This window comes from Scyliorhinus canicula, chromosome 20 (assembly GCF_902713615.1).
Source record: "Scyliorhinus canicula chromosome 20, sScyCan1.1, whole genome shotgun sequence".
Lineage (NCBI taxonomy): Eukaryota > Metazoa > Chordata > Chondrichthyes > Carcharhiniformes > Scyliorhinidae > Scyliorhinus > Scyliorhinus canicula.
The window spans coordinates 85540304-85567915 of record NC_052165.1 but is presented as its reverse complement, the minus strand read 5'-3'; the positions used below and the strand labels follow the sequence as shown (position 1 = coordinate 85567915).

General features: G+C 52.1%; 1 protein-coding gene across 1 annotated transcript in view; it reads left to right on the top strand.

Annotated features, from left to right (window-relative positions):
* The window catches only part of LOC119954781 (F-actin-monooxygenase MICAL3-like), a 194071-nt gene that overhangs the window by 94839 nt on the left and 71620 nt on the right, over positions 1-27612 (top strand). Inside the window, exons 24-27 of the mRNA XM_038780321.1 lie at positions 8280-8324; positions 10117-10161; positions 13728-13772; positions 17981-18025. Of these exons, the coding sequence (XP_038636249.1) occupies positions 8280-8324; positions 10117-10161; positions 13728-13772; positions 17981-18025 (180 nt within the window). The remainder of the gene's footprint in view (positions 1-8279; positions 8325-10116; positions 10162-13727; positions 13773-17980; positions 18026-27612) is intronic.

Sequence of the window (27612 nt, the reverse complement as noted above, 5' to 3'; positions counted from 1 at the left end):
TCCAGGGAATTGATATCACGTTACACACACAGAGGGGGAACCATCCCGAGGAGTCAGGGAACACTTTCCCAGTTACTTCAGTGCAGGAACCATCCCGAGGATCTCAGGGTCACTTTCCTAGTTACACCCAGTGTAGAGAACGATCCCACACTTTCTGATGGATTTCTTTCTGTGTTTTTAATTTTAGGCCAATTATGTATCTCAGTTTCACACCAGTCTTCCAGTGAAACAAGTGAGTTAGTTAATTGTTGATAGACAGTGACTCCTATCCAAAGTGACCAGGTGTACACAGTGACCCCTGTCCACACTGACCCTAGTAAGAAGTCTTACAACACCAGGTTAAAGTCCAACAGGTTTGTTTCAAACACGAGCTTTCGGAGCACGGCTCCTTCTTCAGGATTCACCTGAAGAAGGAGCCGTGCTCCGAAAGCTCGTGTTTGAAACAAACCTGTTGGACTTTAACCTGGTGTTGTAAGACTTCTTACTGTGCTCACCCCAGTCCAACGCCGGCATCTCCACATCATGGCACACTGACCCTGTGTACAGAGTGACCCCTGTCCACACTGACCCTGTGTACAGAGTGACCCCTGTCCACACTGACCCTGTGTACAGAGTGACCCCTGTGTACAGAGTGACCCCTGTCCACACTGACCCTGTGTACAGAGTGACCCCTGTCCACACTGACCCTGTGTACAGAGTGACCCCTGTCCACACTGACCCTGTGTACAGAGTGACCCCTGTCCACACTGACCCTGTGTACAGAGTGACCCCTGTCCACACTGACCCTGTGTACAGAGTGACCCCTGTCCACGCTGACCCTGTGTACAGAGTGACACCTGTCCACACTGACCCTGTGTACAGAGTGACCCCTGTCCACACTGACCCTGTGTACAGAGTGACACCTGTCCACGCTGGCCCTGTGTACAGAGTGACCCCTGTCCACACTGACGCTGTGTACAGAGTGACCCCTGTCCACACTGACCCTGTGTACAGAGTGACCCCTGTCCGCACTTCCACTGTGTACAGAGTGACCCCTGTCCGCACTTCCACTGTGTACAGAGTGACCCCTGTCCAAACTGGCCCTGTGTACAGAGTGACCCCTGTCCACACTGACGCTGTGTACAGAGTGACCCCTGTCCACACTGACCCTGTGTACAGAGTGACCCCTGTCCGCACTTCCACTGTGAACAGAGTGACCCCTGTCCACACTGACACTGTGTACAGAGTGACCTCTGTCCACACTGACCCTGTGTACAGAGTGACCCCTGTCCACACTGACCCTGTGTACAGAGTGACCCCTGTCCGCACTGACCCTGTGTACACAGTGACCCCTGTCCGCACTGACCCTGTGTACAGAGTGACCCCTGTCCACACTGACCCTGTGTACAGAGTGACCCCTGTTCATACTGACCCTGTGTACAATGTGACCCCTGTCCACATTGACCCTGTGTACAGAGTGACCCCTGTCCACACTGACCCTGTGTACAGAGTGACCCCTGTCCACACTGACCCTGTGTACAGAGTGACCCCTGTCCACACTGACCCTGTGTACAGAGTGACCCCTGTCCACACTGACCCTGTGTACAGAGTGACCCCTGTCCACACTGACCCTGTGTACAGAGTGACCCCTGTCCACACTGACCCTGTGTACAGAGTGACCCCTGTCCACACTGACACTGTGTACAGAGTGACCCCTGACCACACTGACCCTGTGTACAGAGTGACCCCTGTCCACACTGACCCTGTGTACAGAGTGACCCCTGTCCACACTGACCCTGTGTACAGAGTGACCCCTGTCCACGCTGACCCTGTGTACAGAGTGACCCCTGTCCACGCTGACCCTGTGTACAGAGTGACACCTGTCCACACTGACCCTGTGTACAGAGTGACCCCTGTCCACACTGACCCTGTGTACAGAGAGACACCTGTCCACGCTGGCCCTGTGTACAGAGTGACCCCTGTCCACACTGACGCTGTGTACAGAGTGACCCCTGTCCACACTGACCCTGTGTACAGAGTGACCCCTGTCCGCACTTCCACTGTGAACAGAGTGACCCCTGTCCACACTGACACTGTGTACAGAGTGACCCCTGTCCACACTGACGCTGTGTACAGAGTGACCCCTGTCCACACTGACCCTGTGTACAGAGTGACCCATGTCCGCACTTCCACTGTGAACAGAGTGACCCCTGTCCACACTGACACTGTGTACAGAGTGACCTCTGTCCACACTGACCCTGTGTACAGAGTGACCCCTGTCCACACTGACCCTGTGTACAGAGTGACCCCTGTCCGCACTGACCCTGTGTACACAGTGACCCCTGTCCGCACTGACCCTGTGTACAGAGTGACCCCTGTCCACACTGACCCTGTGTACAGAGTGACCCCTGTCCGCACTGACCCTGTGTACACAGTGACCCCTGTCCGCACTGACCCTGTGTACAGAGTGACCCCTGTCCACACTGACCCTGTGTACAGAGTGACCCCTGATCCCTCTGACCCTGTGTACAGAATGACCCCTGTCCACACTGACCTTGTGATAATGAACTCTGGCCGCAATGACCTTTGTGTCTGTGCAGAATTTGCCAATGGGCCACATTTATCTCACTGACTCTCCAGGGAATTGATATCACGTTACACACACACAGAGGGAACCATCCCGAGGAGTCAGGGAACCCTTTCCCAGTTACTTCAGTGCAGGAACCATCCCGAGGATCTCAGGGTCACTTTCCTAGTTACACCCAGTGTAGAGAACGATCCCACACTTTCTGATGGATTTCTTTCTGTGTTTTTAATTTTAGGCCAATTATGTATCTCAGTTTGACACCAGTCTTCCAGTGAAACAAGTGAGTTAGTTAATTGTTGATAGACAGTGACTCCTATCCAAAGTGACCAGGTGTACACAGTGACCCCTGATCCCTCTGACGCTGTGTACAGAGTGACCCCTGTCCACACTGACCCTGCGTACAGAGTGACCCCTGTACACACTGACCCTGCGTACAGAGTGACCCCTGTCCACACTGACCCTGCGTACAGAGTGACCCCTGTCCACACTGACCCTGTGTACAGAGTGGCCCCTGTCCACACTGACCCTGTGTACAGAGTGACCCCTGTCCACACTGACCCTGTGTACAGAGTGACCCCTGTCCACACTGACCCTGTGTACAGAGTGACCCCTGTCCACACTGACCCTGTGTACAGAGTGACCCCTGTCCACGCTGACCCTGTGTACAGAGTGACACCTGTCCACACTGACCCTGTGTACAGAGTGACACCTGTCCACACTGACGCTGTGTACAGAGTGACCCCTGTCCACACTGACCCTGTGTACAGAGTGACCCCTGTCCACACGGACCCTGTGTACAGAGTGACCCCTGTCCGCACTGACCCTGTGTACAGAGTGACCCCTGTCCACACTGACCCTGTGTACAGAGTGACCCCTGTCCACACTGACCCTGTGTACAGAGTGACCCCTGTCCACGCTGACCCTGTGTACAGAGTGACACCTGTCCACACTGACCCTGTGTACAGAGTGACCCCTGTCCACACTGACCCTGTGTACAGAGTGACACCTGTCCACGCTGGCCCTGTGTACAGAGTGACCCCTGTCCACACTGACGCTGTGTACAGAGTGACCCCTGTCCACACTGACCCTGTGTACAGAGTGACCCCTGTCCGCACTTCCACTGTGAACAGAGTGACCCCTGTCCACACTGACACTGTGTACAGAGTGACCCCTGTCCACACTGACGCTGTGTACAGAGTGACCCCTGTCCACACTGACCCTGTGTACAGAGTGACCCCTGTCCGCACTTCCACTGTGAACAGAGTGACCCCTGTCCACACTGACACTGTGTACAGAGTGACCTCTGTCCACACTGACCCTGTGTACAGAGTGACCCCTGTCCACACTGACCCTGTGTACAGAGTGACCCCTGTCCGCACTGACCCTGTGTACAGAGTGACCCCTGTCCACACTGAGCCTGTGTACAGAGTGACCCCTGTCCGCACTGACCCTGTGTACAGAGTGACCCCTGTCCACACTGACCCTGTGTACAGAGTGACCCCTGATCCCTCTGACCCTGTGTACAGAATGACCCCTGTCCGCACTGACCCTGTGTACAGAGTGACCCCTGTCCACACTGACCCTGTGTACAGAGTGACCCCTGATCCCTCTGACCCTGTGTACAGAGTGACCCCTGTCCACACTGACCCTGTGATAATGAAATCAGGCCGCAATGACCTTTGTGTCTGTGCAGAATTTGCCAATGGGCCACATTTATCTCACTGACTCTCCAGGGAATTGATATCACGTTACACACACAGAGAGGGAACCATACCGAGGAGTCAGGGAACCCTTTCCCAGTTACTTCAGTGCAGGAACCATCCCGAGGATCTCAGGGTCACTTTCCTAGTTACACCCAGTGTAGAGAACGATCCCACACTTTCTGATGGATTTCTTTCTGTGTTTTTAATTTTAGGCCAATTATGTATCTCAGTTTCACACCAGTCTTCCAGTGAAACAAGTGAGTTAGTTAATTGTTGATAGACAGTGACTCCTATCCAAAGTGACCAGGTGTACACAGTGACCCCTGATCCCTCTGACGCTGTGTACAGAGTGACCCCTGTCCACACTGACCCTGCGTACAGAGTGACCCCTGTACACACTGACCCTGCGTACAGAGTGACCCCTGTCCACACTGACCCTGCGTACAGAGTGACCCCTGTCCACACTGACCCTGTGTACAGAGTGGCCCCTGTCCACACTGACCCTGTGTACAGAGTGACCCCTGTCCACACTGACCCTGTGTACAGAGTGACCCCTGTCCACACTGACCCTGTGTACAGAGTGACCCCTGTCCACACTGACCCTGTGTACAGAGTGACCCCTGTCCACGCTGACCCTGTGTACAGAGTGACACCTGTCCACACTGACCCTGTGTACAGAGTGACACCTGTCCACACTGACGCTGTGTACAGAGTGACCCCTGTCCACACTGACCCTGTGTACAGAGTGACCCCTGTCCACACGGACCCTGTGTACAGAGTGACCCCTGTCCGCACTGACCCTGTGTACAGAGTGACCCCTGTCCACACTGACCCTGTGTACAGAGTGACCCCTGTCCACACTGACCCTGTGTACAGAGTGACCCCTGTCCACGCTGACCCTGTGTACAGAGTGACACCTGTCCACACTGACCCTGTGTACAGAGTGACCCCTGTCCACACTGACCCTGTGTACAGAGTGACACCTGTCCACGCTGGCCCTGTGTACAGAGTGACCCCTGTCCACACTGACGCTGTGTACAGAGTGACCCCTGTCCACACTGACCCTGTGTACAGAGTGACCCCTGTCCGCACTTCCACTGTGAACAGAGTGACCCCTGTCCACACTGACACTGTGTACAGAGTGACCCCTGTCCACACTGACGCTGTGTACAGAGTGACCCCTGTCCACACTGACCCTGTGTACAGAGTGACCCCTGTCCGCACTTCCACTGTGAACAGAGTGACCCCTGTCCACACTGACACTGTGTACAGAGTGACCTCTGTCCACACTGACCCTGTGTACAGAGTGACCCCTGTCCACACTGACCCTGTACAGAGTGACCCCTGTCCGCACTGACCCTGTGTACACAGTGACCCCTGTCCGCACTGACCCTGTGTACAGAGTGACCCCTGTCCACACTGACCCTGTGTACAGAGTGACCCCTGTCCGCACTGACCCTGTGTACAGAGTGACCCCTGTCCACACTGACCCTGTGTACAGAGTGACCCCTGATCCCTCTGACCCTGTGTACAGAATGACCCCTGTCCGCACTGACCCTGTGTACAGAGTGACCCCTGTCCACACTGACCCTGTGTACAGAGTGACCCCTGATCCCTCTGACCCTGTGTACAGAGTGACCCCTGTCCACACTGACCCTGTGATAATGAAAGCAGGCCGCAATGACCTTTGTGTCTGTGCAGAATTTGCCAATGGGCCACATTTATCTCACTGACTCTCCAGGGAATTGATATCACGTTACACACACAGAGAGGGAACCATACCGAGGAGTCAGGGAACCCTTTCCCAGTTACTTCAGTGCAGGAACCATCCCGAGGATCTCAGGGTCACTTTCCTAGTTACACCCAGTGTAGAGAACGATCCCACAGTTTCTCATGGATTTCTTTCTGTGTTTTTAATTTTAGGCCAATTATGTATCTCAGTTTGACACCAGTCTTCCAGTGAAACAAGTGAGTTAGTTAATTGTTGATAGACAGTGACTCCTATCCAAAGTGACCAGGTGTACACAGTGACCCCTGATCCCTCTGACGCTGTGTACAGAGTGACCCCTGTCCACACTGACCCTGCGTACAGAGTGACCCCTGTACACACTGACCCTGCGTACAGAGTGACCCCTGTCCACACTGACCTTGCGTACAGAGTGACCCCTGTCCACACTGACCCTGTGTACAGAGTGGCCCCTGTCCACACTGACCCTGTGTACAGAGTGACCCCTGTCCACACTGACCCTGTGTACAGAGTGACCCCTGTCCACACTGACCCTGTGTACAGAGTGACCCCTGTCCACGCTGACCCTGTGTACAGAGTGACACCTGTCCACACTGACCCTGTGTACAGAGTGACACCTGTCCACACTGACGCTGTGTACAGAGTGACCCCTGTCCACACGGACCCTGTGTACAGAGTGACCCCTGTCCGCACTGACCCTGTGTACAGAGTGACCCCTGTCCACACTGACCCTGTGTACAGAGTGACCCCTATCCACACTGACCCTGTGTACAGAGTGACCCCTGTCCACACTGAACCTGTGTACAGAGTGACCCCTGTCCACACTGACCCTGTGTACAGACTGACCCCTGTCCACACTGATCCTGTGTGCAGAGTGACCCCTGTCCACACTGACCCTGTGTACAGACTGACCCCTGTCCACACTGACCCTGTGTACAGACTGACCCCTGTCCACACTGACCCTGTGATACATGAACTCTGGCCGCAATGACCTTTGTGTCTGTGCAGAATTTGCCAATGGGCCACATTTATCTCACTGACTCTCCAGGGAATTGATATCACGTTACACACACAGAGGGGGAACCATCCCGAGGAGTCAGGGAACACTTTCCCAGTTACTTCAGTGCAGGAACCATCCCGAGGATCTCAGGGTCACTTTCCTAGTTACACCCAGTGTAGAGAACGATCCCACACTTTCTGATGGATTTCTTTCTGTGTTTTTAATTTTAGGCCAATTATGTATCTCAGTTTGACACCAGTCTTCCAGTGAAACAAGTGAGTTAGTTAATTGTTGATAGACAGTGACTCCTATCCAAAGTGACCAGGTGTACACAGTGACCCCTGTCCACACTGACCCTAGTAAGAAGTCTTACAACACCAGGTTAAAGTCCAACAGGTTTGTTTCAAACACGAGCTTTCGGAGCACGGCTCCTTCTTCAGGATTCACCTGAAGACGGAGCCGTGCTCCGAAAGCTCGTGTTTGAAACAAACCTGTTGGACTTTAACCTGGTGTTGTAAGACTTCTTACTGTGCTCACCCCAGTCCAACGCCGGCATCTCCACATCATGGCACACTGACCCTGTGTACAGAGGCACCCCTGTCCACACTGACCCTGTGTACAGAGTGACCCCTGTCCACACTGACCCTGTGTACAGAGTGACCACTGTCCACACTGACCCTGTGTACAGAGTGACCCCTGTCCGCTCTGACCCTATGTACAATGTGACCCCAGTCAATGCTGGGCTGTATATACAGTGAAGGTTGAACTCACTGAACCTGTGTACACAACGGCCTGTGTTGACACTGCTCCAGTCCTCTTTGAGTGTGTTTACTGACTGCCCCGGTATGACCTTTTATCTTTGACTGTGTGCTGACCTTCACTAAACTACATCAAGTTAGTGGAGTCAAAAATCTGACCCACTGATGCACCGTCAATGACAACAAGACGAGAATGGTGGAATAATCGAGGCTTTCTTCACCAAGATGTTGTGCCTCCTGTAGCTGGAACCAGAATGGCTGCAGCATCGGAGAGCACACACTTTTATACACCGCGTACTGGGCGGAGCCAGCAGGCAGGGATTTACCGTATAATATGCCACTAGAGGTGACTACCTCACCCACACTCGGTCCTTACGATTCATTTGGCCTGTCGCACAGTGTAGTGATGATCAGGAACATCGGGGAGCCATTTCACACTTACACTCAGTGCAGAGAAGGATCCCAGTAATTCTGATTGAATTGTTTTTGTATTTTTCTATTTTAGGACAAATTTACATCTCGGCTGCAGACCAGGTTCCCAGTGAAAGAAGTGAGTTAGTCGATCGTGTAGAGAGTGTAGTTACCGTACAGTCCCTGTGTTCACTGTGACACCTGTCCACCCTGACACTGTGTACAGAGTGATCCCTGTCCACACTGACACTGTGTACAGAGTGACCCCTGTCCACACAGACCCTGTGTACAGAGTGACCCCTGTCCACACTGACACTGTGTACAGAGTGACCCCTGTCCACACTGACCCTGTGTACAGAGTGACCCCTGTCCACATTGACCCTGTGTACAGAGTGACCCCTGTCCACACTGACCCTGTGTACAGAGTGACCCCTGTCCACACTGACACTGTGTACAGAGTGATCCCTGTCCACACTGACCCTGTGTACCGAGTGACCCCTGTCCACACTGACCCTGTGTACAGAGTGACCCCTGTCCACACTGACCCTGTGTACAGAGTGACCCCTGTCCACACTGACCCCTGTCCACACTGACCCCTGTCCACACTGACCCCTGTCCACACTGACCCCTGTCCACACTGACCCCTGTCCACACTGACCCCTGTCCACACTGACCCCTGTCCACACTGACCCCTGTCCACACTGACCCCTGTCCACACTGACCCTGTGTCCACCCTGACCCTGTGTCCACAGTGACCCCTGTCCACACTGACCCCTGTCCACACTGACCACTGTCCACACTGACCCCTGTCCACACTGACCCCTGTCCACACTGACCCCTGTCCACACTGACCCTGTGTCCACAGTGACCCCTGTCCACACTGACCCTGTGTCCACAGTGACCCCTGTCCACACTGTCCCTGTACACACCGTGTCCCCTGTCCACACTAACACCGTGTACAGAGTGACCCCTGTCCACACTCACCCTGTGTTCAGAGTGACCCCTGTCCACACTGACCAAGTGCACATTGACCCCTGTCCACACTGACCCTGTTTACAGAGTGACCCCTGTCCACACTGACCCTGTGTACAGAGTGACCCCTGTCCACACTGACCCTGTGTACAGAGTGACCCCTGTCCACACTGACCCTGTGTACAGAGTGACCCCTGTCCACACTGACCCTGTGTACAGAGTGACCCCTGTCCACACTGACCCTGTGTACAGAGTGACCCCTGTCCACACTGACCCTGTGTACAGAGTGACCCCTGTCCACACTGACCTTGTGTACAGAGTGACCCCTGTCCACACTGACCCTGTGTACTCAGTGACCCCTGTCCACACTGACCCTGTGTACAGAGTGACCCCTGTCCGCTCTGACCCTATGTACAATGTGACCCCAGTCAATGCTGGGCTGTATATACAGTGAAGGTTGAGCTCACTGAACCTGTGTACACAACGGCCTGTGTTGACACTGCTCCAGTCCTCTTTGAGTGTGTTTACTGACTGCCCCGGTATGACCTTTTATCTTTGACTGTGTGCTGACCTTCACTAAACTACATCAAGTTAGTGGAGTCAAAAATCTGACCCACTGATGCACCGTCAATGACAACAAGACGAGAATGGTGGAATAATCGAGGCTTTCTTCACCAAGATGTTGTGCCTCCTGTAGCTGGAACCAGAATGGCTGCAGCATCGGAGAGCACACACTTTTATACGCCACGTACTGGGCGGAGCCAGCAGGCAGGGATTTACCGTATAATATGCCACTAGTGGTGACTACCTCACCCACACTCGGTCCTTGCGATTCATTTGGCCTGTCGCACAGTGTAGTGATGATCAGGAACATCGGGGAGCCATTTCACAGTTACACTCAGTGCAGAGAAGGATCCCAGTAATTCTGATTGAATTGTTTTTGTATTTTTCTATTTTAGGACACATTTACATCTCGGCTGCAGACCAGGTTCCCAGTGAAAGAAGTGAGTTAGTCGATCGTGCAGAGAGTGTAGTTACCGTACAGTCCCTGTGTTCACTGTGACCCCTGTCCACACTGACACTGTGTACAGAGTGACCTCTGTCCACACTGACCCTGTGTACAGAGTGACCCCTGTCCACGCTGACCCTGTACAGAGTGACCCCTGTCGACACTGACCTTGTACAGAGTGACCCCTGTCGACACTGACCCTGTGTACTGAGTGACTCCTGTCTACACTGACCCTGTGGACCGAGTGAACCCTGTCTACACTGACCCTGTGGACAGAGTGAACCCTGTCTACACTGACCCTGTGTACAGAATGACCCCTGTCCACACTGACCCTGTGTACAGAGTGACCCCTGTCCACACTGACCCTGTGTACAGAGTGACCCCTGTCCACACTGACCCTGTGTACAGAGTGACCCCTGTCCACACTGACCCTGGGTACAAAGTGACCCCTGTCCACACTGACGCTGTGTACAGAGTGACCCCTGTCAACACTGACCCTGTGTAGAGTGACCCCTGTCCACACTGACCCTGTGTTCAAAGTGACCCCTGTCCACACTGACCCTGTGTAGAGAGTGACCCCTGTCCACACTGACCCTGTGTACAGACTGACCCCTGTCCACACTGACCCTGTGTACAGAGTGACCCCTGTCCACATTGACCCTGTGATACATGAACTCTGGCCGCAATGACCTTTGTGTCTGTGCAGAATTTGCCAATGGGCCACATTTATCTCACTGACTCTCCAGGGAATTGATATCACGTTACACACACAGAGGGGGAACCATCCCGAGGAGTCAGGGAACCCTTTCCCAGTTACTTCAGTGCAGGAACCATCCCGAGGATCTCAGGGTCACTTTCCTAGTTACACCCAGTGTAGAGAACGATCCCACAGTTTCTCATGGATTTCTTTCTGTGTTTTTAATTTTAGGCCAATTATGTATCTCAGTTTGACACCAGTCTTCCAGTGAAATAAGTGAGTTAGTTAATTGTTGATAGACAGTGAATCCTATCCAAAGTGGCCAGGTGTACACAGTGGCCCTGTCCACACTGACCCTGTGTACAGAGTGACACCTGTCCACACTGACCCTGTGTACAGAGTGACACCTGTCCACACTGACCCTGTGTACACAGTGACCCCTGTCCACACTGACCCTGGGTACAGAGTGACCCCTGTCCACACTGACCCTGTGTACAGAGTGACCCCTGTCCACACTGACCCTGTGTACAGAGTGACCCCTGTCCACACTGACCCTGTGTACAGAGTGACCCCTGTCCACACTGACCCTGTGTACAGAGTGACCCCTGTCCACACTGACCCTGTGTACAGAGTGACCCCTGTCCACACTGACCCTGTGTAGAGTGACCCCTGTCCACACTGACCCTGTGTACAGAGTGACCCCTGTCCACACTGACCCTGTGTACAGAGTGACCCCTGTCCACACTGACCCTGTGTACAGAGTGACCCCTGTCCACACTGACCCTGTGTACAGAGTGACCCCTGTCCACACTGACCCTGTGTACAGAGTGACACCTGTCCACACTGACCCTGTGTACAGAATGACCCCTGTCCACACTGACCCTGTGTACAGAGTGACCCCTGTCCACACTGACCCTGTGTACAGAGTGACCCCTGTCCACACTGACCCTGTGTACAGAGTGACCCCTGTCCACACTGACCCTGTGTACAGAGTGACCCCTGTCCACACTGACCCTGTGTACAGAGTGACCCCTGTCCACACTGACCCTGTGTACAGAGTGACCCCTGTCCACACTGACCCTGTGTACAGAGTGACCCCTGTCCACACTGACCTTGTGTACACAGTGACCCCTGTCCACACGGACCCTGTGTACAGAGTGACCCCTGTGTACAGAGTGACCCCTGTCCACACTGACCCTGTGTACAGAGTGACCCCTGTCCACACTGACCCTGTGTACAGAGTGACCCCTGTCCACGCTGACCCTGTGTACAGAGTGACCCCTGTCCATGCTGACGCTGTGTACAGAGTGACCCCTGTCCACACTGACCCTGTGTACAGAGTGACCCCTGTCCACACTGACCCTGTTTACATAGTGACCCCAGTCCACACTGACCCTGTGTACAGAGTGACCCCTGTCCACACTGACCCTATGTACAGAGTGACCCCTGTCCACACTGACCCTGTGTACAGAGTGTCCCCTGTCCACACTGACCCTGTGTACAGAGTGTCCCCTGTCCACACTGACCCTGTGTCCACACTGACCCTGTGTACAGAATGACCCCTGTCCACACTGACCCTGTGTACAGAGTGACGTCTGTCCACACTGACCCTGTGTACAGAGTGACCCCTGTCCACACTGACCCTGTGTACAGAGTGTCCCATGTCCACACTGACCCTGTGTACAGAATGACCCCTGTCCACACTGACCCTGTGTACAGAGTGACGTCTGTCCACACTGACCCTGTGTACAGAGTGACCCCTTTTCCCACTGACCCTGTGTACAGAGTGACCCCTGTCCACACTGACCCTGTGTACAGAGTGACCCCTGTCCACACTGACCCTGTGTACAGAGTGACCCCTGTCCACACTGACCCTGTGTACAGAGTGTCCACTGTCCACACTGACCCTGTGTACAAAGTGACCCCTGTCCACACTGACCCTGTGTACAGAGTGACCCCTGTCCGCACTGACCCTATGTACAATGTGACCCTTGTCCACACTGACCCTGTGTACAGAGTGACCCCTGTCCACACTGACGCTGTGTACAGAGTGACCCCTGTCCACACTGACCCTGTGTACAATGTGACCCCAGTCAATGCTGGGCTGTATATACAGTGAACATTGAACTCACTGAACCTGTGTACACAACGGCCTGTGTTGACACTGCTCCAGTCCTCTTTGAGTGTGTTTAATGACTGTCCCGGTATGACCTTTTATCTTTGACTGTGTGCTGACCTTCACTAAACTACATCAAGTTAGTGGAGACAAAAATCTGACCCACTGATGCACCGTCAATGACAACAAGACGAGAATGGTGGAATAATCGAGGCTTTCTTCATCCAAGATGTCGTGCCTCCTGTAGCTGGAACCAGAATGGCTGCAGCATCGGAGAGCACACACTTTTATACACCGCGTACTGGGCGGAGCCAGCAGGCAGGGATTTGCCGCATAATATGCCACTAGTGGTGACTACCTCACCCACACTCGGTCCTTGCGATATATTTGGTCTGTCGCACAGTGCAGTGATGATCGAACATAGAACAGTACAGCACAGAACAGGCCCTTCGGCCCTCGATATTGTGCCGAGCAATGATCACCCTACTCAAACCCACGTAGCCACCCTATACCCGTAACCCAACAACCCCCCCCCCTTAACCTTACTTTTTTTTTAGTACACTACGGGCAATTTAGCATGGCCAATCCACCTAACCCGCACATCTTTAGACTGTGGGAGGAAACCGGAGCACCCGGAGGAAACCCATGCATGATCAGGAACATCGGGGAGCCATTTCACACTTACACTCAGTGCAGAGAAGGAGCCCAGTAATTCTGATTGAATTGTTTTTGTATTTTTCTATTTTAGGACAAATTTACATCTCGGCTGCAGACCAGGTTCCCAGTGAAAGAAGTGAGTTAGTCGATCGTGTAGAGAGTGTAGTTACCGTACAGACCCTGTGTTCACTGTGACACCTGTCCACCCTGACCCTGCGTACAGAGTGACCCCTGTCCACACTGACACTGTGTACCGAGTGACCCCTGTCCACACTGACCTTGTGTACAGAGTGACCGCTGTCTACTCTGACCCTGTGTACAGAGTGACCCCTGTCCACCCTGACACTGTGCACAGAGTGACCCCTGTCCACACTGACCCTGTGTACAGAGTGACCCCTGTCCACACTGACCCTGTGTACAGAGTGACCCCTGTCCGCACTGACCCTCTGTACAGAGTGACCCCTGTCCACACTGACCCAGTGTACAGAATGACCCCTGTCCACACTGACCTTGTGCACAGAGTGACCCCTGTCCACACTGACCCTGTGTACAGAGTGACCCCTGTCCACACTGACCCTGTGTACAGAGTGACCCCTGTCCACACTGACCCTGTGTACAGAGAGACCCCTGTCCACACTGACCCTGTGTACAGCGTGACCCCTGTCCACACTGACCCTGTGTACAGAGTGACCCCTGTCCACACTGACCCTGTGTACAGAGTGACCCCTGTCCACACTGACCCTGTGTACAGAGTGACCCCTGTCCACACTGACCCTGTGTACAGAGTGACCCCTGTCCACACTGACCCTGTGTACAGAGTGACCCCTGTCCACACTGACCCTGTGTACAGAGTGACCCCTGTCCACACTGACCCTGTGTACAGAGTGACCCCTTTCCGCACTGACCCTGTGTACAGAATGAACCCTGTCCACACTGACCCTGTGTACAGAGTGACCCCTGTCCACACTGACCCTGTGTACAGAGTGACCCCATACACACTGACCCTGTGTTCAGAGTGACCCCTGTCCACACTGACCCTGTGTACAGAGTGACCCCATACACACTGACCCTGTGTACAGAGTGACCCCTGTCCACACTGACCCTGTGTACAGAGTGACCCCTGTCCGCACTGACCCTATGTACAATGTGACCCCAGTCAATGCTGTCCTGTATATACAGTGAACATTGAGCTCACTGAACCTGTGTACACAACGGCCTGTGTTGACATTGCTCCAGTCCTCTCTGAGTGTTTTTACTTACTGTCCCGGTATGACCTTTTATCTTTGACTGTGTGCTGACCTTCACTAAACTACATCAAGTTAGTGGAGTCAAAAATCTGACCCACTGATGCACCGTCAATGACAACAAGACGAGAATGGTGGAATAATCGAGGCTTTCTTCACCAAGATGTTGTGCCTCCTGTAGCTGGAACCAGAATGGCTGCAGCATCGGAGAGCACACACTTTTATACACCGCGTACTGGGCGGAGCCAGCAGGCAGGGATTTACCGCATAATATGCCACTAGTGGTGATTACGTCACCCACACTCGGTCCTTACGATACATTTGGCCTGTCGCACAGTGTCGTGATGATAGAACATAGAACAGTACAGCACAGAACAGGCCCTTCGGCCCTCGATGTTGTGCCGAGCAATGATCACCCTACTCAAACCCACGTAGCCACCCTATACCCGTAACCCAACAATCCCCCCCTTAACCTTACTTTTTTTTTAGTACACTACGGGGAATTTATCATGGCCAATCCACCTAACCCGCACATCTTTGGACTGTGGGAAGAAACCGGAGCACCCGGAGGAAACCCATGCATGATCAGGAACATCGGGGAGCCATTTCGCACTTACACTCAGTGCAGAGAAGGATCCCAGTAATTCTGATTGAATTGTTTTTGTATTTTTCTATTTTAGGACAAATTTACATCTCGGCTGCAGACCAGGTTCCCAGTGAAAGAAGTGAGTTAGTCGATCGTGTAGAGAGTGTAGTTACCGTACAGACCCTGTGTTCACTGTGACACCTGTCCACCCTGACCCTGCGTACAGAGTGACCCCTGTCCACACTGACCCTGTGTACAGAGTGACCCCTGTCCACACTGACCCTGTGTACAGAGTGACCCCTGTCCACACTGACCCTGTGTACAGAGTGACCCCTGTCCACACTGACCCTGTGTACAGAGTGACCCCTGTCCACACTGACCCTGTGTACAGAGTGACCCCTGTCCACACTGACCCTGTGTACAGAGTGACCCCTGCCCACACTGACCCTGTGTACAGAGTCACCCCTGTCCACACTGACCCTGTGTACAGAGTGACCCCTGTCCACACTGACACTGTGTACAGAGTGACCCCAGTCCACACTGACCCTGTCCACACTGACCCTGTGTACAGAGTGACCCCTGTCCACACTGACCCTGTGTACAGAGTGACCCCTGTCCACACTGACCCTGTGTACAGAGTGACCCCTGTCCGCACTGACCCTGTGTACAGAGTGACCCCTGTCCACACTGACAGTTTGTACACAGTGAGCCCTGTCCACACTGACCCTGTGTACAGAGTGACCCCTGTCCACACTGACCCTGTGTACAGAGTGACCCCTGTCCACACTGACCCTGTGTACAGAGTGACCCCAGTCAATGCTGACCTGTATAATCAGTGAACATTGAGCTCACTGAACCTGTGTACACAACGGCCTGTGTTGACATTGCTCCAGTCCTCTCTGAGTGTTTTTACTGACTGTCCCGGTATGAACTTTTATCTTTGACTGTGTGCTGACCTTTACTAAACTACATCAAGTTAGTTGAGTCAAAAATCTGACCCACTGATGCACCGTCAATGACAACAAGACGAGAATGGTGGAACAATCGAGGCTTTCTTCATCCAAGATGTTGTGCCTCCTGTAGCTGGAACCAGAATGGCTGCAGCATCGGAGAGCACACACTTTTATACGCCACGTACTGGGCGGAGCCAGCAGGCAGGGATTTGCCGCATAATATGCCACTAGTGGTGACTACCTCACCCACACTCGGTCCTTGCGATTCATTTGGCCTGTCGCACAGTGTAGTGATGATCAGGAACATCGGGGAGCCATTTCACAGTTACACTCAGTGCAGAGAACGATCCCAGTAATTCTGATTGAATTGTTTTTGTATTTTTCTATTTTAGGACAAATTTACTTCTCGGCTGCAGACCAGGTTCCCAGTGAAAGAAGTGAGTTAGTCGATCGTGTAGAGAGTGTAGTTACCGTACAGACCCTGAATACACAGTGACCCCTGTCCACACTGACCCTGTGTACAGAGTGACCCCTGTCCACACTGACCCTGTGTACAGAGTGACCCCTGTCCACACTGACCCTGTGTACAGAGTGACCCCTGTCCACACTGACCCTGTGTACAGAGTGACCCCTGTCCACACTGACCTTGTGTACAGAGTGACCCCTGTCCACACTGACCTTGTGTACAGAGTGACCCCTGTCCACACTGGCCCTGTGTACAGAGTGACCCTTGTCCACACTGACCCTGTGTACAGAGTGACCCCTGTCCACACTGACCCTGTGTACAGAGTGACCCCTGTCCACACTCACCCTGTGTACAGAGTGACCCCTGTCCACACTCACCCTGTGTACAGAGTGACCCCTGTCCACACTGACCCTGTGTACAGAGTGACCCCTGTCCACACTGACCCTGTGTACAGAGTGACCCCTGTCCACACTGACCCTGTGTACAGAGTGACCCCTGTCCACACTGACCCTGTGTACAGAGTGACCCCTGTCCGCACTGACCCTGTGTACAATGTGACCCCAGTCAATGCTGACCTGTATAATCAGTGAACATTGAGCTCACTGAACCTGTGTACACAACGGCCTGTGTTGACATTGCTCCAGTCCTCTCTGAGTGTTTTTACTGACTGCCCCGGTATGACCTTTTATCTTTGACTGTGTGCTGACCTTCACTAAACTACAACAAGTTAGTGGAGGCAAAAACCTGACCCACTGATGCACCGTCAATGACCACGAGACGAGAATGGTGGAATAATCGAGGCTTTCTTCACCAAGATGTTGTGCCTCCTGTAGCTGGAACCAGAATGGCTGCAGCATCGGAGAGCACACACTTTTATACACCGCGTACTGGGCGGAGCCAGCAGGCAGGGATTTACCGTATAATATGCCACTAGAGGTGACTACCTCACCCACACTCGGTCCTTACGATTCATTTGGCCTGTCGCACAGTGTAGTGATGATCAGGAACATCGGGGAGCCATTTCACAGTTACATTCATTGCAGAGAACGATCCCAGTAATTCTGATTGAATTGTTTCTGTATTTTTCTATTTTAGGACAAATTTACATCTCGGCTGCAGACCAGGTTCCCAGTGAAAGAAGTGAGTTAGTCGATCGTGTAGAGAGTGTAGTTACCATACAGACCCTGAATACACAGTGACCCCTGTCCACACTGACCCTGTGTACAGAGTGACCCCTGTCCACACTGACCCTGTGTACAGAGTGACCCCTGTCCACACTGACCCTGTGTACAGAGTGACCCCTGTCCACACTGACCCTGTGTACACATTGACCCCTGTCCACACTGACCCTGTGTACAGAGTGACCCCTGTCCACACTGACCCTGTGTACAGAGTGACCCCTGTCCACGCTGACCCTGTGTACAGAGTGACCCCTGTCCACAGTGACCCTGTGTACAGAGTGACCCCGGTCCACAGTGACCCTGTGTACAGAGTGACCCCTGTCCTCACTGACCCTGTGTACAGAGTGACCCCTGTCCACACTGACCCTGTGTACAGAGTGACCCTTCCCAGGAATGTTTGGTCATGACTGGAATGATCCTGTTTGAAGAGCATCTCCTGCTTTTTTGCCCCTTGCACTGTCAGACTCCCTCTCTGCACTGTGTCGTTCTTTATTCATTCAGGGGCTGGTTTAGCTCAGTGGGCTAGATCGCTGGCTTTCAAAGCAGACCAACCAGGCCAGCAGCACGGTTCGATTCCCGTACCAGCCTCTCTGGACAGGCGCCCGAATATGGCGACTAGGGGCTTTTCACAGTAACTTCATTGAAGCCTACTCGTGACAATAAGCGATTTTCATTTTTTTCAGTTTCATTTTCATTCAGTGATGTGGATCTCGCTGGCTACGACACCATTTATTGCCCATCCCTAATTGCCATTGAGAATGTGATGGTGTGCTGCCTTCTGATCCTGCTGCAGCCCATTTAGTTTAAGTTGACCCACTGTGCTGTCGAGGAGGGAGTTCCAGGATTTTGACCAACGACACTGTAGGAACTGTGATGTAACTCCATGTCAGATTGGTGAGTGACTGGGCGGGGAACCTCCAGGTGGTGGGGTTCCCAGGTATCTGCTGTCCCTGTTCTTCTAGATGGTCGTGGGTTTGGATGTTGCTGTTTGAGGAACCTTGATGAGTTACTGCAGTGCATCTTATAGATGGTACACACGGCTGCCACTGTTTGTCGGTGGTAGAGGGTTTGAATGTTTGTGGAAGGGGGGGCAATCGAGTGGGCTGCTTTGACCTGGATGGTGTGGAGCTTCTTGAGTGTTGGAGCTGCACTCATCCAGGCAAGTGATAAGTATTCTATTACACTCCTGCCTTGTGCCTTGTAGATGGTGGACAGGCTTTGGGGAGTCGGGAGGTGAGTTACCAGCCACAGAATTGCCTGCCTCTGACCTGCTCTTGTAGCTAGTGTTTATATGGCTATACTAGTTCAGTTTTTGGTCAATGCCAAGGCCATGGATGTTGATTGTGAGGGATTCGGTGATAGGAATGTCATTGAATGCTAATGAGCGATGGTTTGACTCTCTCTTGCGGAGATGGTCATTGCCTGGCACTTGTGTTTCCGAATGTCAGTTAAATGCTGCCTTGATGTCAAGGGCAGTCACTGTCACCCCGCCTCTGCTATTCAGCTCTTTTGTCCATGTTTGTCCATGTTTGACCCAAGGCTGTAATGAGGTCAGGAGCTGAGTGACCCTGGCAGAGGCCCAAACTGAGAGTCCGTGAGCAGGTTATTGCTGAGTAAGTGCTGCCTGATGCCACTGTTGATGACTCCTTCCATCACGTTGCTGATGGTGGAGAATAGACTGATGGGGCGGTAACTGCAGGGTTGGATTTGTCATGTTTCTTGTGTACAGGACACACCTGGGCAATTCTCTGCATTGCCATGTAGATGCCAGTGTTGTAGCTGCACTGGAACAGCTTGGCTGGGGGTGTGGCAAGTTCTGGAACACAAGTCTTCAATACTATTGCTGGAATATTGTCAGGGCCCACAGCCTTCGCAGTGTCCAGTGCCTTCAGCCACTTCTTGATATCACGTGGAGTGAATGGTATTGGCTGAAGACTGACACCTGTGATACTGGGGCCATCCGGAGAAGACTAAGATGGATCATCCACTCGGCACTTCTGGCTGAAGATTATTGCGAATGCCTCAGCCTTGTCTTTTTCACTGATATGCTGGGCTCCGCAATCATTGAGGATGGGGAGCCTCCTCCTCCAGTGAGTTGTTGAATTGTCCACCACCATTCACAGCTGGATGTGGCAGGACTACAGAGCTTAGATCTGATGCGTTTGTTGTGGAATCTTTTAGCTCTGTCTATTACTTGCTGTTATGGTGTTTGGCTGTGTTGTAGCTTCACCAGGTTGACACATTTGTCGGTATGCCTGATGTTGCTCCTGGCATAGAACATAGAACGATACAGCGCAGTACAGGCCCTTCGGCCCTCGATGTTGCACCGACATGGAAAAAAACTAAAGGCCATCTAACCTACACTATGCCCTTATCATCCATATGCTTATCCAATAAACTTTTAAATGCCCTCAATGTTGGCGAGTTCACTACTGTTGCAGGTAGGGCATTCCACGGCCTCACCACTCTTTGCGTAAAAAACCCACCTCTGACGTCTGTCCTATATCTATTACCCCTCAATTTAAGGCTATGTCCTCTCGTGTTAGCCACCTCCATCCGCGGGAGAAGGCTCTCGCTGTCCACCCGATCTAACCCTCTGATCATTTTGTATGCCTCCATTAAGTCACCTCTTAACCTCCTTCTCTCTAACGAAAACAACCTCAAGTCCATCAGCCTTTCCTCATAAGATTTTCCCTCCATACCAGGCAACATCCTGGTAAATCTCCTCTGCACCCGTTCCAAAGCTTCCACGTCCTTCCTATAATGAGGCGACCAGAACTGTACGCAATACTCCAAATGCGGCCGTACTAGAGTTTTGTACCACTGCAACATGACCTCATGGCTCCGGAACTCAATCCCTCTACCAATAAAGGCCAACACACCATAGGCCTTCTTCACAACCCTATCAACCTGGGTGGCAACTTTCAGGGATCTATGTACATGGACACCGAGATCCCTCTGCTCATCCACACTACCAAGAATTTTACCATTAGCCAAATATTCCGCATTCCTGTTATTCTTTCCAAAGTGAATCACCTCACACTTCTCCACATTAAACTCCATTTGCCACCTCTCAGCCCAGCTCTGCAGCTTATCTATGTCCCTCTGTAACCTGCAACATCCTTCCGCACTGTCTACAACTCCACCGACTTTAGTGTCGTCTGCAAATTTACTCACCCATCCTTCTGCGCCCTCCTCTAGGTCATTTATAAAAATGACAAACAGCAACGGCCCCAGAACAGATCCTTGTGGTACGCCACTCGTAACTGAACTCCATTCTGAACATTTCCCATCAACTACCACTCTCTGTCTTCTTTCAACTAGCCAATTTCTGATCCACATCTCTAAATCACCCTCAATCCCCAGCCTCCGTATTTTCTGCAATAGCCGACCGTGGGGAACCTTATCAAACGCTTTACTGAAATCCATATACACCACATCAACTGCTCTACCCTCGTCTACCTGTTCAGTCACCTTCTCAAAGAACTCGATAAGGTTTGTGAGGCATGACCTACCCTTCACAAAACCATGCTGACTATCCCTAATCATATTATTCCTATCTAGATGATTATAAATCGTATCTTTTATAATCCTCTCCAAGACCTTACCCACCACAGACGTTAGGCTCACCGGCCTATAGTTACCGGGGTTATCTCTACTCCCCTTCTTGAACAAAGGGACCACATTTGCTATCCTCCAGTCCTCTGGTACTATTCCTGTAGCCAATGATGACCTAAAAATCAAAGCCAAAGGCTCAGCAATCTCTTCCCTGGCTTCCCAGAGAATCCTAGGATAAATCCCATCCGGCCCCGGGGACTTATGTATTTTCACCTTGTCCAGAATTGCCAACACTTCTTCCCTACGCACCTCAATGCCATCTATTCTAATAGCCTGGGTCTCAGCATTCTCCTCCACAATATTATCTTTTTCTTGAGTGAATACTGACGAAAAGTATTCATTTAGTATCTCGCTTATCTCCTCAGCCTCCACACACAACTTCCCACCGCTGTCCTTGACTTGCCCGACTCTTACCCTAGTCATTCTTTTATTCCTGACATACCTATAGAAAGCTTTTGGGTTTTCCTTGATCCTACCTGCCAAAGACTTCTCATGTCCCCTCCTTGCTCGTCTCAGCTCTCTCTTTAGATCCTTCCTCGCTTCCTTGTAACTATCAAGCGCCCCAACTGAAACTTCACGCCTCATCTTCACATAGGCCTCCTTCTTCCTCTTAACAAGAGATTCCACTTCTTTGGTAAACCACGGTTCCCTCGCTCGACCCCTTCCTCCCTGCCTGACTGGTACATGCTCTCCTGCACTCTTCACTGAATCATAGTTGATCCCCTGGCTTGATGATAATAGTAGAGTGGGGGATATACCAGACCATGAGGTTGCAGGTTGCGGTTGAATACAATTCTGCTGCTGCTGATGGCCCACAGCGTGTATTGATGCCCGGTCTTGAGCTGCTAGATCTGTTTGAAGTTTACCCATATAGCACGGTGGTGCTGCCATACAACACGATGGAGGGTTTCCTCAATGTGAAGATGATGTTCGTACGGCATCCCACGGTAAACAAGCAAAAGTCTGCCTTTGTAGAGCTGGTTCAGGTGTTGTGAATGTACATTTCTCAGCCTGTGATCGACGGGGTGACACAGCTCTCTGATTGACACCACAGCTGGAATTTAAGACCACAGCAAATTGGTGCGTGTGACACACACAAGGGAGAAGATACTGAATGGACAGAATGCAGAGCAGAAATGAAAAAATTAATTCCGAAAGAAATGAGGGTAGAAGAGAGTGGCAGCCAATATGAAATGGAATTTAACATGTTTCTGTGGGCACCGAGATAGTGGATAGCTCATCGGGTGAGGCGTAGCGCCAATTGAGAAACAAGAAGTAGTCCACACGTTGAGAGAAAAGGTGCGACTAAGGTAATGAATTAATACTTTGCATCAGCCTTTACCAAGGAAGAAAAGAGTGCTAATTCTTTGCATGCTGGGGAAGAATGAGTTTGAAGTTAGCCTGCACCTTCAAACAAGGATATTTCCTCGACAGCAAAGTACAGTCACAGACTCTACTGGTTTCTCCCAGACACACAGGGAAACTCTTGGATTGACACACAGGGAATCTCCGCTCCCCACGCCGGGTGGGAGAATCACGGGAAGGCCCCCCCGGCAAATTTCACGGCGCCCCCCCGCAATCCCCCCGCTGGGAAAAATCGCCGCTCGCCGTCTTTTACGGCGAACAGCGATTCTCCGACCCAGTTCGTGATCGTTTCACGATGGCGGCAACCACACCTGGTTGCTGCCGTCGTGAAACGGGTGAGATATGCCCGTTTGGGGCTTGTGGGGGGAGTACAGAGGAAAGAGCACCACGACTGTGCTCGGGAGGGGACAGGCCCGCGATCGGTGCCCACCGATCGTCAGGCCGACGTCCAAATCGGACGCACTATTTTCCCTCCGCCGCCCCGCATGATCAAGCTGCCACGTCTTGCGTCTTGAGGTCAACGTCATGACGTCAGCCGCGCATGCGCGGGTTAGAGCCGTGGAGGCGGCCAACCTGCGCATGCGCGGCTGACGTCATTAGGCGCGCCGGCCACGTCATTCTTGGCGCGACGCCCCCGCGGCCGAGAGTTACGGATCGCCGCTCCTAGCCCCGCCGGGAGAGGAAAATAGGGGGCGAGAAGCGGCCTCCGAGGCCGTCGTGAAACTCGGCCGAGTTCACGACGGCCCTCCCGATTTTTCCCAGGAGCAGAGAAATCCGCCCCCGGAGTGAACTGGTTTAGAAACTCTTGGATTGACACCCTAATCCTTCCCCAACTGAAGACAGCTGTGCTTAATCACCAATTTAAAGCACATATTGTCTTGTAGCACAATTTCAACATTAACAAAGAGGAGGTAGTTTGAGACACAGGATGGGCAGAAAATTGATGAAGAGGAGGTTTAGAAAGGCTGGTTGTACTTGTGATAGAATTCCTACAGTGCAGAAGGAGGACATTCAGCCCATCGAGTCCATTAAAGTTCATCAGTCACTAGGACCAGATGAGCTGCATCCGAGATTAGGAAGGGAAGCAAGGGAGGAAGTTGTAGAGGCAATATCTGGATTATTCCAGCCTTGTGTAGATTGGGGGCTGGTGCCAGAGAACTGGAGAATTGCAAATCATAGAATTCACAGTGCAGAAGGAGGCCATTTGGCCCATCGAATCTGCACCGACTGGGTGTTATGCAATGAGAAAGGATTAGTTGGGAACCCTTGGGGATGAGTGACCATAATATGGTAGAATTCTTCATCAAGATGTATAGTGAGTTAGATGATTCTGAGACCAAGGTTGTGAACCTCAATAAAGGTAACTATGGTGGTACGAGGCATGAATTAGCTATTACAGACTGGGAAACATGACTGAAAGGAAGGACAGCGGACAGGCAATAGCAGGCATTCAAGGAATGAATAGGTGAACTCCAAAAGTTATTTATTCCTATTTGGCGCAAGTGCAGAAAGGGAACTGTGGACAAACCATCGCTACAAGGGAAATGAGATTCAAAGAAGAGGCACACAAATTCACAAATAAACAATCAATAGACCTGAGGATTGGGAATAGTTTAAAATTCAGCAAAGAGATTGATTCCCCGCTTGGTCTGTGCGGAGTCTGCACGTTCTCTCCGTGTCTGCGTGGGTTTGCTCCGGTTTCCTCCCACAGTCCAAAGATGTGCAGGTTAGGTGGATTGGCCATGATAAATCACTGTTCGTGTCCAAAAAGATTAGGAGCGGTTATTGGATTACGGGGATAGGGTGGAAGTGAGGGCTTAAGTTGGTCGGTGCAGAATCGATGGGCCGAATGGCCTCCTTCTGCACTGTATGCTCTACGAGGTTTGAAGGGGGAAATATAATTTGAAAGTAAACTAACGGGAAACATAAAAACTGACTGTAATTGTTTCTATAGATCGGGAAAGAGAAAAAGATTCATATGAGCTAATGTAGGCCCCTCACAGTCAGAAACAGGAATGAGTGTCATAGAATCATAGAGAAGTTACAGCACAGAAAGAGAGCATTCGGCCCATCTTCTCCATGCCAGCCCGAGGACACCCAGGTGCCCTTTCTAACCCCCACCTTCCTGCACCCGGCCCACAGCCCTGCAGCTGACAGCACTTAAGGTGCAGATCCAGGTACTGTTTAAAAGAGTTTCGGGTCTCTGTCTCCAGCACCAATTCGAGCAGCGAATTCCGGACTCCCACTACCCTCCGTGTACAAACGTTCTTCCTCATGTCCCCTCGACACCTTCTGCCTCTTATCTTGAACCTATGTCCCCTGGTTCTAGAATCCTCCAACAAGGGAGCCCGGTGGTACAGTCCACGGTGAAGATATCTAGTTGATGCCATTTAGGGTGGAAGGGATGTTGGTGTTAACGCTGCTCTGCGAGAATCATGGGTTTGAGGTTGGGGGGGAGGTGAGATGGTGTAATAAATCCACGGAGGCAGAGGCCCCGTCACCAGAATTCCTTTTATTTACAAACCCAACAGCTGAACAACCATGTCCATTCAGACTGCTGTCTACGCCGGGAGTGCAGAGGATCTGACACTCCCTGTTATATACACAGAAAGGGGTTCCCTGATTGGGCCACTAATCAGGGAACTCCTATTCTAATTGGCCAATCTCAAAGGTCTGGCCGAAGTCATTACCCCCTCCCCCCCCCCCCCGCCCCAAACGTCCACTGGTGAGGACATTGGACATGGACACCGTGGATGATGCCGCAGCTGTCCACCTGCCGCCGGACGAAATGGGCGAACCGCCCCTCAGGCGCTCACATCGGAAAAGATGGGCGCCCAGCCATTATACCCCCCCCCCCCCCCCCCCCCCCCCCGGTCGGAGTCCGAAGTGGAGGAGCCGGACCCGGCGCAGAAACGAAGCAGGACACCCGTGAGTCACGAGGACCGCAGGGGGCTTTTCTGGCAACAAAAGGCTGCAGGCGCTTGCGTCTGTCTGGACCTAATTACCCTTGCTTGGGAGAGGTTTTGCGAGTGGGCGTGGTTAACTTAGTATCCGAGTCGTTCCTGCGGGTGGCTATGCAGTTGCCTATCCCCCAGCGGTAGTCCCATAATTTAGTTTCACTGGTATGAGGGTCTACCTCCATCGGAGTGCCCTGTAACTCATGCGCTCCGCTTGCTGCTTTTTCTAAGGACAAAGCCAACTGCAATGCTTGTTTACAATTCAGCTCGGCCTCTCCTAACAGACGTTTCCGTATTGCTAAATTATTTATTCCGCACACCAACCGGTCTTGGAGCATCTCATTTAGCGTCAGGCCAAATTCGCAAGTCTCTGCTAATCGCCTTAAACTTGTTAAAAGTTTGTAATTGACTCCCCAGTGTCTCAGAATGCTGAGTAAAACTGGTACCTTCACAGGATCAGAGATGGCTTAGGGTCATAGTTCTCTTTTACTCAGTCCGTCAATTCCTGGAAGGTTTTTGTGTCCGGTGCCTCCGGAAAAGTGAGACTGTGCATTATGGCAAAAGCTGCCGGCCCACACGCGGTCAGGTGAATGATCAGCTGCTTTTCACCCGGAATTATATCGTTTGCTCTTTAAAAAAAAGTACTTCATCCGCTCTACATATCGGGCCTAGTCTGCAGGGTCACAAGAGTCCAACTTCCTGAATGAACGCATTTTGCCTGTCAGTGGCTTACCCTCAATATGCGGCGGCTGCTAATGAGGAGGTTTCTTCGGGTCGCTCCGTTTTCCTCGTCGCCACTGTAATAAGTTCATGGAGGCAGAAGTCACTTCACCAGAATTCCTTTTATTTACAAAACCAACAACCAGGTGCTTTCAGCTTGCTGTCCACACTGGGAGTGCAGAGGATCTGTTATATACAGAGAAAGGGATTCTGTAGCGATCTACCGTGCGGATCTAATGGCACTTGTGAACACCAAAACTCAGTGGAATTTTGAGTTAAGACTTCTCAGGTTCCCTGATTGGGCCACTAATCTCAAAGGCTGGTCTAAGTTATTATAGAATAGATAGATAGTGTTTACAGGAGGTGGAGGGAAGTGGGGCTGGTCAAGGTGAGGGATTGTATTTGGAGGAAGGGTTTGTAGGAAGCTAAGGGAGAGGGTAGAGCTGTCGAGGGGGAGCGAGTTCAGGTATCTGCAGGTTAGGAACTTTGCCTGAAAGGTCTGGAGGGGGTTCCCTAGGTTGCCAGGATACACCCTGCTGGAGCGACTGCTGCTTCCAGATGTGGAAGGGGAGGGGATAATTGGGAATATATACAAGTGGCTGGGGGAGCCAGGAGGCGAGCGGGTGGTGAAGATCAAGGAGAAATGGGAAGCGGAGATCAATTGGGGGGTATGGAGTGAGGCACTGCGTGGGGTAAACGAGACCTCCTCTTGTGCAAGGATGAGCCTGATACAGTTTAAGGTGGTGCATAAGACTCGGGTGAGAATGAGTGGGTTCTTTCAGAGGGTAGCAGATGAGTGTGGGAGATGTAGGCGGGGGCCAGCGAATCATGCGTACATGTTTTGGAGTGTGAAAAATTGGGCTGATTTTGGGCAGGTGTGTTTGCG